The sequence below is a fragment of the Rhinoderma darwinii genome, chromosome 3 (genome assembly GCF_050947455.1).
Source record: "Rhinoderma darwinii isolate aRhiDar2 chromosome 3, aRhiDar2.hap1, whole genome shotgun sequence".
NCBI lineage: Eukaryota > Metazoa > Chordata > Amphibia > Anura > Rhinodermatidae > Rhinoderma > Rhinoderma darwinii.
This window is the reverse complement of record NC_134689.1, coordinates 116,399,418-116,415,807: the sequence shown is the minus strand read 5'-3', so window position 1 is coordinate 116,415,807 and position 16,390 is coordinate 116,399,418. Positions and strand designations below refer to the sequence as shown.

At 42.4% G+C, this 16,390-nt stretch overlaps 1 protein-coding gene across 1 annotated transcript in view; it reads right to left on the bottom strand.

Annotated features, from left to right (window-relative positions):
- The window catches only part of ARHGEF37 (Rho guanine nucleotide exchange factor 37), a 46,975-nt gene that overhangs the window by 4,231 nt on the left and 26,354 nt on the right, over positions 1-16,390 (bottom strand). Inside the window, exon 11 of the mRNA XM_075856604.1 lies at positions 11,673-11,868. Coding sequence (XP_075712719.1) covers positions 11,673-11,868 — 196 coding nt within the window. The remainder of the gene's footprint in view (positions 1-11,672; positions 11,869-16,390) is intronic.

Below are 16,390 nucleotides of genomic sequence, written 5' to 3'. Positions count from 1 at the left end.
GTACAGTCCTTCACTGACTGCCGGAGACCCGAGATTCAGCTGCCCGATCGCTCGGGCAGCAAGCTAAGACCCATGCCGTAAATACTCTATGGCGCGCGTTTTAAGGACCCTGAACGCTGGCCGTAAATACACAGCCAGCGGTCGGGAACCGGTTAAAGGGGTTTTCCCATCAGAGACATTTATGACATATCCACAGGATATGTCATAAATGTCAAATAGATGCGACAGGATATGTCATAAATGTCAAATAGATGTGGGTCCCACCTCTGGGACCTGCACCTATCTCTAGAACGGGGCCCCCTAAACCCCGTTCTACTGCTCTGTGCTGTGGCTGAAGCGTGTGATTTCCGACCATGAATTGTGGAAACAGCGTAACTCGCTGAGCTACGCTGTTTCCATAACTCCCATAGTAGTGAATGGCAGTTATGGAAGCAGTGTAGCATGCGAGCTACACTGTTTCCGTAATTCATGGTCGGGACTCACACTCTTCAGCCCCAACACAGAGCAGTAGAACATCGTTTAGGGGGCCCCGTTCTAGAGATGGGACCCACATCTATCTGACATTTATGACATATCCTGTGGATATGTCAAATGTCTCTGATGGGAAAACCCCTTTAAGCTGTGATAGGGTAAAATAATGGTAAAACCCCTGTACTAACAGTGTTTGCTTTTGGAGTGGATAAAAAGGGGTCCGTGGGACTATATATTCTGTATAGAGGTGCCAGGCCTAGCCAGTAGCCCAAAACATTAGGTGGGGCTTCTCCTGTGGTGAATGATATTTAGGCACCACATTGTTGGTTCTCAGAAGAAGTAAGGAGAGCGTGGCTAGTGAACCACTGTACAGTGTACTATGTAGTGCTCACCTGTACCTGCGCCCTTAATATTCGTTCATCCTCTTTTTCTAGAGTGCTGCCACTCTGCTCTTCCCAGGGCTCCCTCTCTGCCAGGCCTGTCTGTCTTTGTAACGGCTTTTCACCTCCCCTCTCCACCCTCTCAACTGCCACGCAACAAGCTCTACCTCCAGCCTCTTTGCCACGTTCCTGACATCCCAGCATCGTTTGCTGCTGGTCATTCACTGCTCCTGCTGCCAGAGAAAGCGATTGCCTGTCTTACAGGCACCCATTCTTTTTTCAGTCTCTGTTAAAATGTTTTCCGTTACCCAGTGTATCGGTGTGTCTTCAATGGATTTCCTGCTCACTGTCCACCCTAGGCGGTTGCCACCAGTCACCTTCTTCTTCTGCCACCCCCATTTCTGGAGGCGTTGGGCTTGATGCCACTGAGGAAGGGCAAATGTTGATGAATGTGCACGGCCATAACATGTTCCTGTGGACTGTGTGCGTTAAAACCTGTATTCCTTCCATTTTAATATCAAATACTCGCATTGACATACGACCCCATAAAGGGAGGGTTCTCACTTCCATCAAAGCTTCTAAGTACTACTCGATATTCTACCTGCAGGGGAAGTTCTCGCAGCGTGTGGTTTGTAGTTCATACACGTGGGCCAAATCGCTGTACCACCCGGTCATACACCTTTTTTAAGGACAAGTGTTCTTAAAAAAATGCCTCACACGATGGTCTTTACCCATAACCTGGTGTCCGTTACCTGCTCCATGACCGCAGGTGTATCTAATTGAAATCGCTCTGTTCCGCTCACCGATTGCAGTTCAGAACAAAATGGCCAAATGTTTTTTCTGATGCATGTTCAGGTTCAGGCTGCTGGTTGGACTGTTTCAGAGAGAGGCTCATACCTGGTCTGGTCTGAACGCTGAGCCGCCATCTCATCCTTCCACATGGTCATCACCTCCTTTAAGTCCAGGACCATGTTCTTCAAGGAATCCATTTGGGTCTCTAGTGCCTTCCCTCCCTTGGGGACTACTTCTACTTGCTTGGCAGTATAGTACTGTTCTTCTTTGTCTTTTGGTAAGGCCTATTTCAAGACTCAATGTAGGGTCAGGTTCTCAATCTACCTTATCTTGTAGGGCCCTCCCTAGTGGGGTACGAATTAGTCCCAGAATAAATTAGTCTTGCAGGACAACATTTCACTCCCCGAATAGCCATAGCCCGTGTCTGCCTGTTTGCAGTAGGGCAGCCATCACTTCCTGTAGTCCGTTTGCGAATTGTGAGAGGGTCATTCCCTCCTTTTGGAAACGGGTAAAGACACCTACTGACGCAGTATCTCCATACAATTCTTCTAGCACTTGTGCGATATGTCTCCATTGTCTATTTTGCCTTGAATATATTGCATGTGTTGCTGCTGTAATATTTGACTTTGGCCACTAGATGGCTCTATCTTGGAAGGGACATATAATAAGGCGGAAGGAGGGAGTGTGTGGTGTGATCAGAGAGGCTGCTCAGTGTGTGTAGCAGAAAAGACTATTCTCTCCTTTTAACCCCATGCCGACATTCGACATCATGAGTCCGTTTAATACTAAGTGGGTTTTGGCTATATAAAACAGCCGACACTTAACTGTAACAAACGGGATCCTGCTCGTTTAAACTTTTAGATGCAGCGGTTAATAGCGACCCTGGCATCTAAGCCCTTAAAAAAATGGGGCCTCCCTCTCTCACAGCCATGCCCCCCCCCCCCCCCGATGCAATTACGGGGTGCCGATGGTTGTCATGGCAGCCTGGGGGCCTAATGAAGGCCCCCAGGTCTGTCAGAGGCAAAGCTTAATAACTATAAAAACTGTAAAAATCACTATATACTGCAATACATTAGTATTGTAGTATATGGTGCAAGAGATCCAACAATCGCTGCTTCAAGTCAACCTCGGGAACAAGTAAAAAGAATGAAATAAAGTTTTTTTTGTACAAAAAAATATTAGACGTTAAACAAAAACCTTTTCCCAATTTCCTCCTAAAGCATTGTAAACATAAATAAATTAAAAGTTTGGGAGGATTCCTCCAGCTCACCTTATCGCATGTGTAGACTTGCGCGCGGATCCTCGTGTCGGCACACGCATGGAATACAGGGAAAAACAAAGAGATGGATCCAGCGCTATGTCCTTGAGGTTTGTTTAAAATCGGAAACTATTTCCAAGTTTTAATGAAAATGAATATAAAAACAGGTAGCGTTACAAATAGATATTCTCAAGTAGATGGTAGGATTTATGGCAGTGTGAGCGATGCCTACGCGTTTCTGACGCATGCAGCGTCATTAGTCATGGCTGCAGAAGCCATGACTAAGGACGCTGCATGCGTCAGAAACGCGTAGGCACCTCTCACACTGCCATAAATCCTACCATCTACTTGAGAATATCTATTTGTAACGCTACCTGTTTTTATATTCATTTTCATTAAAACTTGGAAATAGTTTCCGATTTTAAACAAACCTCAAGGACACAGCGCTGGATCCATCTCTTTGTTTTTCCCTATAAATAAATTAACATAATTCCCATTGTGGCATCCATAAAAGTGTGAACTATTACAGTTTAATATTATTTAACCCGCACAGTGATTGCAGCAAAAAAAAAAAATTCATGTGCCAGAATCGCTGTTTTTTGTTCGCCTCACCTCCCAAAAAAAAAGGAAAAAAGTGATGAAAACCTCACATATACGCAGAAAGGCTACCATTAAAGACTACAGCTCATCCCGGAACATATAAGCCCTCATATCGCTCAATTGATTAAAAAATAAAAAGTGTATAGCTCTCAGAATATGGCGACACAAAACGAATTTTATTTTTAACGATTAGTTTTTACCTTGTTAAGTAAAACATAAAAAAACTATATAAATTTTGTATTGTGTGAAGATATTGACCCACAGAATGTAGTTATTAACATGTAGTTTGTATTGCACGGTGAACGCAGTAAAAACCAAATTCAAACAATTATGGAGGAATTGCTGTTTTTTCCCATTCCACTCCACAAAGAATGATTATTCAGTTTCCCAGTACATTATATGGTACAATAAATGGTGCCATCAAAAACTTAAACTCGTCCCACAAATCAAGCCCTCATATGGCTTTAACGATGGAAAAAATAAAATAAAAAAGTTATGGCTTTTGGAAGGTGGGGAAGAAAAAACAAAAACAAAAAATCAAAAAATTTATGAAATTAGTTTCTTAATAGACAACTGGGCGTTTTTTTACTTTTTACCAACTGGGAGTTATAAAGAGAAGTGTATGACGCTGACCAAACAGCGTCATACACTTCTCTTCATTCATGTTTAGCTGTACTCACAGCACAGCGTGATCTCGTGAGATCATGCTGTGCTGTCACTTACTCCCACATTAACTTTACCGAAGTGTCTTGAGAGTGAATAGACATTGCTTCCAGCCACGATGCGATGTCTATTCACACTCCGGACACTTCGGTAAAATTACTGTAGGACTTACTCATAGCACAGCGTGATCTCGCGAGATCACGCTATGCTGTCATTCACAGCGTGATCTCGAGAGATCACGCTGTGCTGTGAGTAAGTCCCACAGAAACTGTAAAGGATCTGCCAGGCACAACTTCTGTGTATACGCCCATAGGTAATCAGTCTGCACCTGAGTCTATGTCTCTGAGACTGACTCCATCTTCCACCACTCAGGATGGCAGGCTTAGGAGTGGGAGAGCCTATCGCAGCCTGGCCAGACGGAGCTAGCTCCCGCCCTCTATCTATTTATATCCTGCCTTTCCTGTTCCTCCTTTGCTTGTGATTCTTCTCGTGTGGTTTCCTGGCCCAGCTACAGCTCCTTACTATTTGATCCTGCTCCATACTGACCCTGGCTTACTGACTACTCTCCTGCTCTGCGTTTGGTACCTCGTACACTCCTGGTTTGACTCGGCTCGTTCACCACTCTTGTTGCTCACGGGTTTGCCGTGGGCAACTGCCCCATTTCCCTTAGCTTTGTGTACCCTTGTCTGTTTGTCTCGTGCACTTACTGAGCGTAGGGACCGCCGCCCAGTTGTACCCCGTCGCCTAGGGCGGGTCGTTGCAAGTAGGCAGGGACAGAGTGGCGGGTAGATTAGGGCTCACTTGTCCGTTTCCCTACCCCCATCATTACAGAAACCTTACCGAACTGAGACCACGCTGTGCAGTGAAACAAGCTGTGCATGAATGAAGAGAAGTGTATGACGCTGATTGGTCAGCGTCATACACTTCTCTTTGCAACGCCCACTTGGTAAATAGTTAAAAAACGCCTAGTTCTATTAAGAAACTAATTAACATAAATCTAAAATTATTCATAACTTGCTAAAAAATTATTATTTTTCAAAATAAAAACCACTTTTGTTCTCTACATTACAGCGCGATCAGATTATGTAGGAGATAGGGCACTTATAATCTGGTGACAGAGCCCCTTTAAGATCACCATGACTACTGTTCTAGCTTCTGGGTGGTTCTGTTTTACTTTGAGTCTCTCTCTTTTCTCTGTCTTTCTGCCAATTAGGTGTGGGTTTGTATTTATATCTGTCTTTTCCACCTGGTCTTTACTTGTGATTTTCCTAGTCTTCTGGGGTTCTGATCAAGCTCTGAGACTCCCAGTACTTCTGACTTTTGGCTGGTTCTGACCTCTGCTGTACCGGATTTCCACTTGCTTTCTGTTTACCCTCTGGCTGGCTGGTTATCTTGTTCAGGTTTGCCTGCATTGCACCTCTTATCCAACACTGAATTCTGCTAAGACAACCTGGGTTCTATGCAGCAAAGACCATCCCACCTGCTTTCGGCTCTGGCGAAAACTATAGAGTAGCCTTAAACTCTGTGAATCAGAGTTGTGACGGATTTGAGGTTGCGGTTTTAATTGCATGCTCTCTCCCAGAAGTCTCCAGCAGCCTTTGGAGAATTGCGTAACTTGAAATTCCATAATAGGCAGGAGCTGTCGATTGGCGCAGATGGTGAAAATTGTCGTATTACCAAACGGGGCAGAAGCCACTGAGGCCTACTAGGTGGACAGAGTTGGATAGGGGGAGAGGGAGTCATCATCACCGCCAACCACTGTGAATAGTTTCCATTATTATATTGTGTAAACTGCACCGTGTAGGAATTGCACCATAACAAGTCCTGCATTGTTAACCTGTTAAAGTTCCAGATGATATCGTTGTACCAAATTGGAAATGTGTTTTAGCAAGTAGTCATTTCACTCCATTGGAGCCAGCCACCAGCAGGTAGAATGTGTAACACTGCGTTGGTAGTGTCTAGCCACCACCATGACCCGCAGAGGTACAAGTAGAGATCCGGTCTTTGACCCCACATCACAGCCAAAGGTTGAGGGGCATAGCTTCTGCCTTTGTGAATTCTTCGAAAGGTAGTGTGTAGTTCCCACCGTGACCCACGCCAGGTCGTGTGGGAGAGTCAGGCGCATCCACTTCCAAGGTGGAACTCCTGCATCGTCGATGTACCCAACCTCGGGTTAGAACAATCAGAAGTGACAAGTATTATTCTGTCTCTGAACCTGTTCATTTGCTGTAACGAAGAGACTTTGATGTATAACCATCAAGCTTATTGTGCCTCTTCATGAGTTGTAACCACTAAGCATAAGAATCTGAAATTGTTTAATAAAGTGTTCTGTTCATCTGCTACGTAAGAAACGTGTGGTTGTCAGTTCTTGTTCACCCGGATTCTACCCTGTTATGTGTGTGCGCGTGTATGTAGCGGAAGAGTGGTGTGGGGAGCTGTTAGTAACAGGTTGTGATCTTTCCTCCTGCTGTTACTGTCATCTCTCCCCCTGTACAGCTTCCAGTGACCAACAGGGGGGTGATACAGAACTTGTCTTCATGTTACCACAACTGTACCAATGAAAGAAAAATATGTGTTATCTGTCACATTTAGGGGAGGGGGGCTTTTCTTTCTAAGTAAGTAAGATCACCCTACCTCCAATCAGGATATTTGTGACTCAAATGTTACCTGGCTTTGGTATCATGGAGATTTTTGGTCTCTTCAGTTCTGGTGATTATGTAAAGATATAAGCATGTGGATATAGCCATGAGTGGCATATATGAACTCTGCACATCTTAAAATTTATTTTTGGGAAGTGTTGTGTGCCTCAGGCTCTGCTTGGGTCAGACATTTAGCAACATGACCTTTTTGTGCATTTTTTACAAAGCCTTAAGTTTTGATGCAAAATTGTATGAAGGTATCCATGAGTGAAAAGTGTTGGGTCGCATTTTGACAATGTGACAGATATCTACGTTCAGAAAATTTGTGGGCATTCGATCGTTTATATGATTTTTTTATTTTATAATTCAGGGTTTATTTGTGCATGTCAAAAGTGGGAAAATTGTTCTGGCTGCGAATATAAATGGGTTATTTGCCAAATAAAGGTTTGTCATCGTATAATGAATAGGTATGCAAATTTCTACATGTTATGTATCAATTTCTCATGATTTTCACGATCACTGCTTGCTGTCAATGAATGGAGATTTGTCATTGTTTAAATTTAAAGCATAAAAATCTGTCTTGGTCATGTGATGATCACAGTTATAAGACACTCTGATAAGTGTACTATAGCAAGTGAAGCACCTGTTTGATCATCACCTGGCCAGGAAAGATTTTTACTCTCAAAGTGTAAGAAATTAAGGCTCCCGTTAAATTACTTAAAGCAGAGCTATAAAAAAAAGGATTCATAAGGAATTGATACACAAAGTATAATAGAAAATTGCATATATTTTCATTATATAATAAATACGCTTTATTTGTTGAAACTGGAATATCCATTTATGCCACATGAAAGTTTGCAATGGTGAAGCCCTGATGACACTGGTGTGATGGGATCAGTTTTTACAGGATCCATGATGAATATGGCAGATCTTTTTTGTTATTCCATTGGTGTATAATGGGTCTGTCAGATTTGCATTATTTTTTAACCAGGTAGAATAGTGCATATTTTGCACATTAGGGACAACCTACACAATAGTTTCATTCTATCACATCTCTAAAAGAGATTTTCGGTGATATTACATTGGCTTATTCTTACGATAGGCCATCCATGTATGATTGGTGGGGGTTCCAGCAGCCCCGGGAACAGCACTGATCAGAATGAATGACTGCAGCGTTTGCATGGAAGCCGTGGCACCTTTACTGCAATACCCAGCAAAGCAGCATCTGTGTCTGTGCCTGGTAATGCAGTTGAGCCCCGCTCAACCCTGGAATAGGCTGTGAGGGAAGTACTAGTCACAGCCACACTGGTATGAATGTCGCTGTGCTGGTTACTTCAATGAAGGAGCCCCTTCCGTCTGCTGATCGGTGGCGTCCAGATGGTGGGATTGCAACTGATCATACATTGACTGCCTGTCCTAAGGGTAAGCCATTAATGTAATATCTTAAAAGAACTCCCATGAGCAGAAGGAAAGGCAGTGAAAATTTTCAAAATCCCTGCAGCTCCTACATACTAAATACCAAATGTTTCTGTATCTAATGGGAGGGATTAGAATAAAAACAACACCACACTAGGAAATAGCTAGATCTGTAATTCCTTAAGTGGTGGTAACAGAGGCTAATGTAATACATTGTGATGGTAAATAAAAGGAGCGTTGATATTTTAGGGTATAACTGGAATACCAACTGAAATATAAATCTAATGCATGAATATTTTCTATTTTTATAAGTGCCAGAACTTCATAAATCACGTACGTAAGATGAAAAATAAAGATTTTTTTGGATTGTCTCAGTGGGCAATGAAAAATGACAGTAAAAATGGCAATAGGCCATTCTGACACTCGTCACACATTGTACTTGCGCTGACCTTTATTGAAATCATTGGCTTATAAATAAAAGACTAGTGCCAGATCTGCTTGACCTTCTCTTGTGTGAGCACTTTGTGTCATCTGACAGGTATCTATCAGAGTTAGGTTTCTAAGTATATACTTGAAAGGAACTGTCCGATGAGGATTAATGATGGGACAAGTATAAAAACCCAACTGCTCATTTCCTCTTTATTGTGAAAGTTCAAGTTCGACAAACTTTATTTTGACCATTTCATGACCGAATGTTTATGAGAATAACAATATTTCACCCTTAGTAATGACATATTCTAAAGATGAATCATATTTTTGTTCTTTTTTAGGCTACTTAAAGATCTGTTCCCATGTAAAGAGATAGTTTATCCAATGTGAGATGTCTCAGAACCCAGGTCCACATTTTAGTTTTAAATGTGTCTTCCTCATCTAGCTTTTGTTGTTGTATCAGCGTGTCTTTAATGTGCGAGTAAGGCTGCTTTCATACGGGCATATTACGAGTGTTTTTTGTGCGGCCGAATTACAGGCGTAACACCCCGACCTTCTGCGGTTCAGCAGAACAGGAGTTAAAAGGTTCGTAATGCTGCGTTCGTAATGCTGCCACTAAAAAAGCAGCTGTATTAAACGTGTGAAAGAGGCCTTAGGGTAGACAGGACTGGGAAGGCTAAACTGGGAATGTTACAGTTTAGGATTAGGAATATATTTCTGTGAGACAATAGGGGGGATTTTTCAAAATGGGGCACAGGAACATTGGAGCAGTTGCCCATGGGAACCAATCAAATAGCTTTTTCGCTATGAAAAGGGCGACTGAAACATCAAAACGTGAATCTGCCTGGTTGCTAAGGGCTGCTTCTTAATTTTTCCTTAAAGAGGCTCTGTCACCAGATTATAAGTGCCCTATCTCCTACATAATCTGATTGGCGCTGTAATGTAGATAGCAGTGGTTTTTATTCTGAAAAACGATCATTTTTGAGCAAGTTATGAACAATTTGAGATTTATGCTAATTCGTTTCTTAATGCCCAACTGGGCGTTTTTTTACTTTTTACCAAGTGGGCGTTGTAAAGAGACGTGTATGACTCTGACCAATCAGCGAGATCACGCTGTGCTGTGTGAGTAAGTCCCACAGAAATTTTACCGAAGTGTCGGGAGTGTGAATAGACATCGCATCCTGGCTGGAAGCGATATCTATTCACTCTCAAGACACTTCAGTAAAGTTAATGTGGGTGTATGTGACAGCACAGCGTGACCTCGCGGGATCACGCTGTGCTGAGTACAAATGTACATGAATGGAGGGAAGTGTATGACGCTGATTGGTCATAGTCATACACTTCTCTTTACAACGCCCATTTGGTCAAAAGTTAAAAAAACGCCCAGTTGGGCATTAAGAAACTAATTAGCATAAATCTAAAACTGTTCATAACTTGCTCAAAAATGATCGTTTTTCAAAATAAAAAACACTGTTACCTACATTACAGCGGCGATCAGATTATGTAGGAGATAGGGCATTTATAATCCGATGACAGAGCCACTTTAAGGCTGGAATAACACATTCAATTTTTGATGCAGTTTTTGAGCCAAACAAAGGCGTGGATCCAAACATAAGAAGAAATATCACACATCGCAGATTTGTCGCAAACTTTTGATGCAGATTTTACTCTTTGCACTGCAAAGGGTGAGATACACGTCAAATATAAAACAAAATCCAAAACAAATGCACGATGTGAACTTAGCCTTATACTTTTCCTTTTTTCTGGATCCACTCCTGGCTTTGTCACAAAAAATTGTTATTTGCATTAGCTCTAACGGCTTAAAAAAATGCTGGAAAAAAAACACAGCAAAAAAAAAACGCAAAAAAAAAAAGCATCACACATCGCTGTTAACGCATAATCTGTGAATTCAAAATTACTGAATGAACTTTGAGGCAGTTTTTTGCTGCCTTACAAAAAACACAGTGTGAACATACCCTAAGAGTGTAGTGCTTGTTTTTACAGTTCTTTTTGTAAACAATTTTTGGTAGGGGTGCCCTGAGATTATTTTTTTCCCCCATGGGTGTCTCAAGCCTGAAAAGGTTGGGAAACTCTGGTCTATGAGAATGACGGAAACAGCCGAGTACAAGGCTCGACAGTTACCATCATGCTCATAGACTGCGTACAGTGAGGAGGATCTGGGGGTTCTGGACCTCCTTTCTCATGATTGGTGAAAGTCCCAAAAGATGGCTCCCCCCCATCGATCCTGTGGATAGGTGATAATTTATGATTTTGGAAATACCCTTTTAATATACATAGCTTTACAATAATGTTCAAATGTCAGGCTTTTGCATGTTTTCTGGTGTGGTTTTTCATGCAGCAGAATAAAAACGACATTGAAGTGGACTTTTTAAAAGGTTAAGAAGTAAGCGTTTTTAGGGCATGTTGCTTGTCCCAATCCTCCTTTGTTTTGCTATCCAGTGGAGTTAAAACCTATCCTACAAAATTGTGCAAAAATCGTAGCTGCAGTAATATAACAACATGGTAACATAAAGAAGATTTCTATTTGTAAATTCCCATATTGGGAGCCACTCCACGTTATGTGACGTGTATATGCACACAGCCTGCGGCCTCTTGGACTTTATATAGTCACTTTACTTCTCTATAACCTCTAATATTATTATAATTCATAGTAGGGGGGACATTATGTCATATCTCTAATTTTTATAAATATTTAACAGTAAAAAATAGCTTTGTCTACACCTCCGTTAGATCTTTTCTGTGAGACCTCAGTTGCTTTTTTTGATGGTCAGAATAGCATACAGTAGCATGCTGCAGTATTGTATCCAGAAAAAAAAGGCATACCTGAGGGAAACATGACTGATCCATTATAAGTCAAAGGAGAAAAAAAACTAATCTGTCATACCTGATCATGATGGATCATAATGGATCTGTCATATATGTCATGGGTACTGTAAAAGCGGAAATCATGATTCAAATGTAAACATAGCAACTTCCAATTCACTGTAGAATCTATGTTTGTACCTCCTGTGTCAACCAGCCATCTGTTTTTATTTCCTCTGGTGTCAGCAAATTGCATGACAGCCACCACATCACCACGACTGAGTGTGAGTTCCATTTCACGGGTGCCTTTTACAGCGCTCATCACCTGGTAGAGCTTTTGTGGACTGTATCGTTTCAAAAGTTGCTGGATTTGACGTTCAATGGCAGGAATGTGCTCCTAATATAGTCGAAGTAAAAATTGAGAAATTTAAAGTATTTACAATATTTAGATACATTTCTGTGAAAAATAGAGATATTCAAGATTTTAGCCACAGTATTTTTGAACAATAACTTTTGTGAAATAAACCTGTTAACCCCTTAACGACCAGGCCTATTTTGGTCTGAATGGTCAAGCATTATTTTTACTTTTTTTTACCGTCACATTTAAAGAGTCATAACTTTTTTATTTTTCCGTCAATATAGCCGTATGAGGGCTTGTTTTTTCGTGGGACAAGTTATGTTTTTCAATTGCACCATTTTTTGGGTGCATATGATATATTGATTAACTTTTATTAACTTGTTTTTGAGAGGGAATTTTAAAAAAAACAGCAATTTCAGCATTGTTTTTCATGGTTTAAATTTACGCCGTTCACTACGTAGCATAAATAGCATGTTACATTTATTCTATGGGGTGGTACGATTATGGAAATACCAAATATGTATGCACAATAAAAACCCCTTTTTTTTTTTGTAAAATTCTTTATTTAACCATTATACAAAGCATAAGATTTTAAAAAAGAAAAGAGATCACAAGAAATCTCACAGAAGGGGGAGGGGATAAAAATAAAACATATGCTGGGTAAGGGGCACGCAGGCCCAATATGTTGCATCAGAAAACAAATATAGTATGGCAAATCAACATTAGAGGAAAGCATAAAAGGAGAGGGGAAGAGAGGAGGGAGGGAGAGAGAGAAGTCAAGAGAAGATGAAAAAAAAAAAAGGGGGGAGGGGGGGAGAAGGATCCATCATTGTAGATACATGGAACTACATCACATCTCCGGATGTTACATTTCTCTACCTCAAGTTGCCAGGATGAACTTATACTCCGAGGTGTCCTAAAAGACAATAAAATGGTACCAAGATGTAGAGAAGATGTCATACCGATTAGTCAACTGAGAAGTGAGGTCCTCCATGCGTTTAATTTCCTCTATTTTGAGGAACCAGAGCCAGAGAGAGAGAAAGGTTCCGTGCGCTTCCACAGTGCAAGTATACAAGCATGGGCACAGTTAACTAAATATCTAAGAATAGACCTTTTGTACGACGTCAAGGGAATGTCGATTAGATGAAGCAGGAAGAAATCCGGAGTGAAAGCAACGGTGTAATCAGTAAAAGAGGTGGTCATTCTCCATACTTCCTGCCAAAAAGGTAACACTGGACAGTCCCAAAAAGTGTGCAGTAGGGTATCCTCAGCAGGCAGGCATCGCCAGCAGTGCGAGGAGACATTGGGGAACATGACATGAAGTCTGGACGGAACATAGTACCATTGTGATAAGAGGTTGTATCCCGCTTCCTGGATGCGACTAGATATAGACGACCCATGCGTGAGATCATACAGACTTGTTAATTGAGAGTCAGAGAAAGACAAGTTCAAATCATGTTCCAATTTGCTCACGAAGGGAGGTGGAGGTTGCGTCAGGGGGTGAACATGGGGTGCTCTATCAGCTTGCTGACTGGCCTGGGTTCGAGCAGGAGTCTCAGCTCTTCGGAGAGCCACCTATCTGATCTGTTGCTGAGAAACCCCCGTATTTGCTGAGGAGTTTCAGCAGCTCGAGCAGCAGTATGACGCATTTGATCAGCCTGCAGTTGGGCAAGTGGAGTCTCTGCCGTTAGTAATGAAGCTTTCCTCCTGGCCATCAGTAATCTGATGCTCCCCTGTACCTTCCCATCTAGGATAATCTTGTAAAGTGCACTACCTGCTACTGCCAGATAAAAACATCTTTACTATAAAAGCGAATGTCTGTATTCGCTTTTATAGTATTGGATCGTGATCATGTGATAATGGCTGATAACAGAGAACAACAGCAAGGTTGGGACCTTTACGAAAATGTTCCTGAATGCCCGATGTAGCTTCGTGCCAAATTTGGGGTGAATTAGTTCAGGTGTTTAAGTGCCTATAGAAGACAACAAACAGACATTCGCTATAATGGCTGATAACAGAGAACAACGGCAATGTTGGTCGCTCCGAAGAGAGACCAAACAACAGCTGAAAAAGGAAACTATACTGTATAATAAATACAGAATATAATCACATCATAACAATATAACATAATACGCATACCAAGGGAGGAGGAAAATGTCAGGAAAGGAACCGAGAGTACTGCAGGAGGTTACGAAGGGGAAAGGAAAGATTACAGAGACAAAAGGGAAGGAAAAGACACATGAGGAAAGGAAATTATATCCACCAAGTAAACAATACGTTATTTGCCTTCGCAATTGAAGTGAGAGGAGGGATGCTTAGAGGTATGCTTTGAGAACTGTCAGGACCCGGTCAGGTAAATGAGCTATTCTGCTGGCAATTGAAACAGAGACAGGAAAATAGCGGGGGGGGGGGGATAGGGGTGGAGAAGGGAGGAAAGGGGAGAAGGTAGGGACTAGAGGGAGAACAGCGAGTCTCTGATGAACCAGGCATTTATACACAGTACCATAAATGAGAGGTGCATGTTGCAAATAACGTATAAAAAGGAGGTAAACGATGGTTGTGTCAAAATGGAAATACAATAGCTGCCTGAAGAGATCAAGCAAGGTGAGGATGGCTTCAACACATATGGGATACATATTAACTCGTATAAAACTCAGAGAACTGGTACATCCTATAAATTCGGGTACATGATTAACACAAAACCCCCACGTTCTTGTCTATATGTCTATGCATGGACAAGGATTGCAGTACTCACAAAGTTTCATCGATACTGGGGAGAATCAGTGTGGATTCAGGACGTGAGAGGGGTAAAAGGGCCCCTGGTCAGAGGGTTCCCAGCCAAAGTACCATCAACAGGACAGACCATATCGACTTGCCGAGGAAGGGCTGGTGATCTGTCCAAGTTGGGACGGTAAGGGGCTTGCAGGAAAAGTCCGGGGACTGTCCAGTCCGGGACTGGTGCGGGATCCACTCCTAGAAAGGCAAATCTTGTGGGTCCTCAGGAGATCTCACAGCAAAGTCAGTGACTGCCTTGCGCAAGATGATATGAAAGGGATAGCCCCAACGATATGAGGCACCTGCCTCGCGGGTCTTATCCAACAGGGGCTTCACCATTTGTCGCATGTTGAGGGTGTGTTGTGAAACATCTGGTAGTAGACTTATAGAAGCACCTTCATGTGCAATTGGACCCAAATCCCAAGCTTTGCGAAGCATCGCTTCTTTTTGCTTGAATAAATGGACACGGCAGAGGACATCCCGTGAGCCACTTCTGTTTCGATCCTGTATCCTAGGGCTATACACCCTATGAACTGTGTCGAGTTCCAGGTCATCTTCATCAGCTAAGTCCAACATCTTGCGAAATAGGGCAGTGACTTACTCACCGATTCTGGCCGGCCTCGAATTTTGATGTTATTGCGGCAGCCCCGATTTTCCAAGTCATCAATATGGAGAGTGAGGTCGCTCAGCAAGATAGAATGAGACTGTAATGTAGTCGTAAGATTAGAGGGAGAGCTGTCCAGATCTTGGTGTCGTTGTTGAACCTGTGCCACCGTGGTGGAGATTTGTTGAACAGTCTGCTGAATGGCGGAGATGTCCCTGGCATGGCGCTCTTCAAGGCGGGAAAATTGAGCCTCCAAATCCACCATGGTAGGGAGAGCCTGTAATATTTCCCGAAGTTCCAACAGCAGTGGGACATCAGCCGAGGGGTCCTCAACGCCAATGGAGTTAGATATCGAACCTCGGTTTTGAGATAGGAACATAGCCGGTACAGGTTGGATTAGAGCGCAGGGGCTGGGAGGCCCTCGCAAAGGAGGCTGTCTGTTCGTCTACGGCGTGGGTGCCATGATGGGTCGAGGAGACGAAGGGGAATCTCCTGCAAAATGACGGGAAAAACATGCCAGCGAGGTGACTGGAGTGGCCGGGGGTTTCGAGTCCGGTTTCTTCCCTTTTGGCATGCTTTGTGTGAAAGCTAAGTGGTGAAAAGTCTCTGTAGTTAAGCCGCGGTCTCGGAGCTCCAAAAGAAAGCAGCCTTGTCTATGCCACGCCCCCCAGTAAAAACCCTTTTAAAGAAAAATTATTTGTTTTTGCATCGCCATATTCCAGGATCCGTAAATTCTATTTTTCCATTGATGTGGCAATATTTGGGCTTGTTTTTTGTAAGCAAAGTGCAGTTTTCTTTGGTACTATTGTGGGGTACAGGGGACTTATTGATTAACTTTTATTTTATGTTTTGGGAGGGAATGAAAAACAAGACTCAACAGTCGCTGTATGCACAGAGAAATTCTCCAGATGTATACATCTGATACGCCTATAGGCTATTTTTAGGCAAGCATATGCCAAAAAGGTGTTCTTTTTGCACAGGTTTGGCCAATAAACCTTTGTAGTCAACTATGTACAACTGTATGCAAAAAAATGTGTATATATACGCTGCATTTCAATAGCAGATGTATGCAAATGTACAGGCATACAATCGCATAGTCTGGCGCATATGTTTGTGATAATTCTTTAACTAATATAATAATCTAACCTAATATAACTGATTGAACCACTAAAATGAATCCCC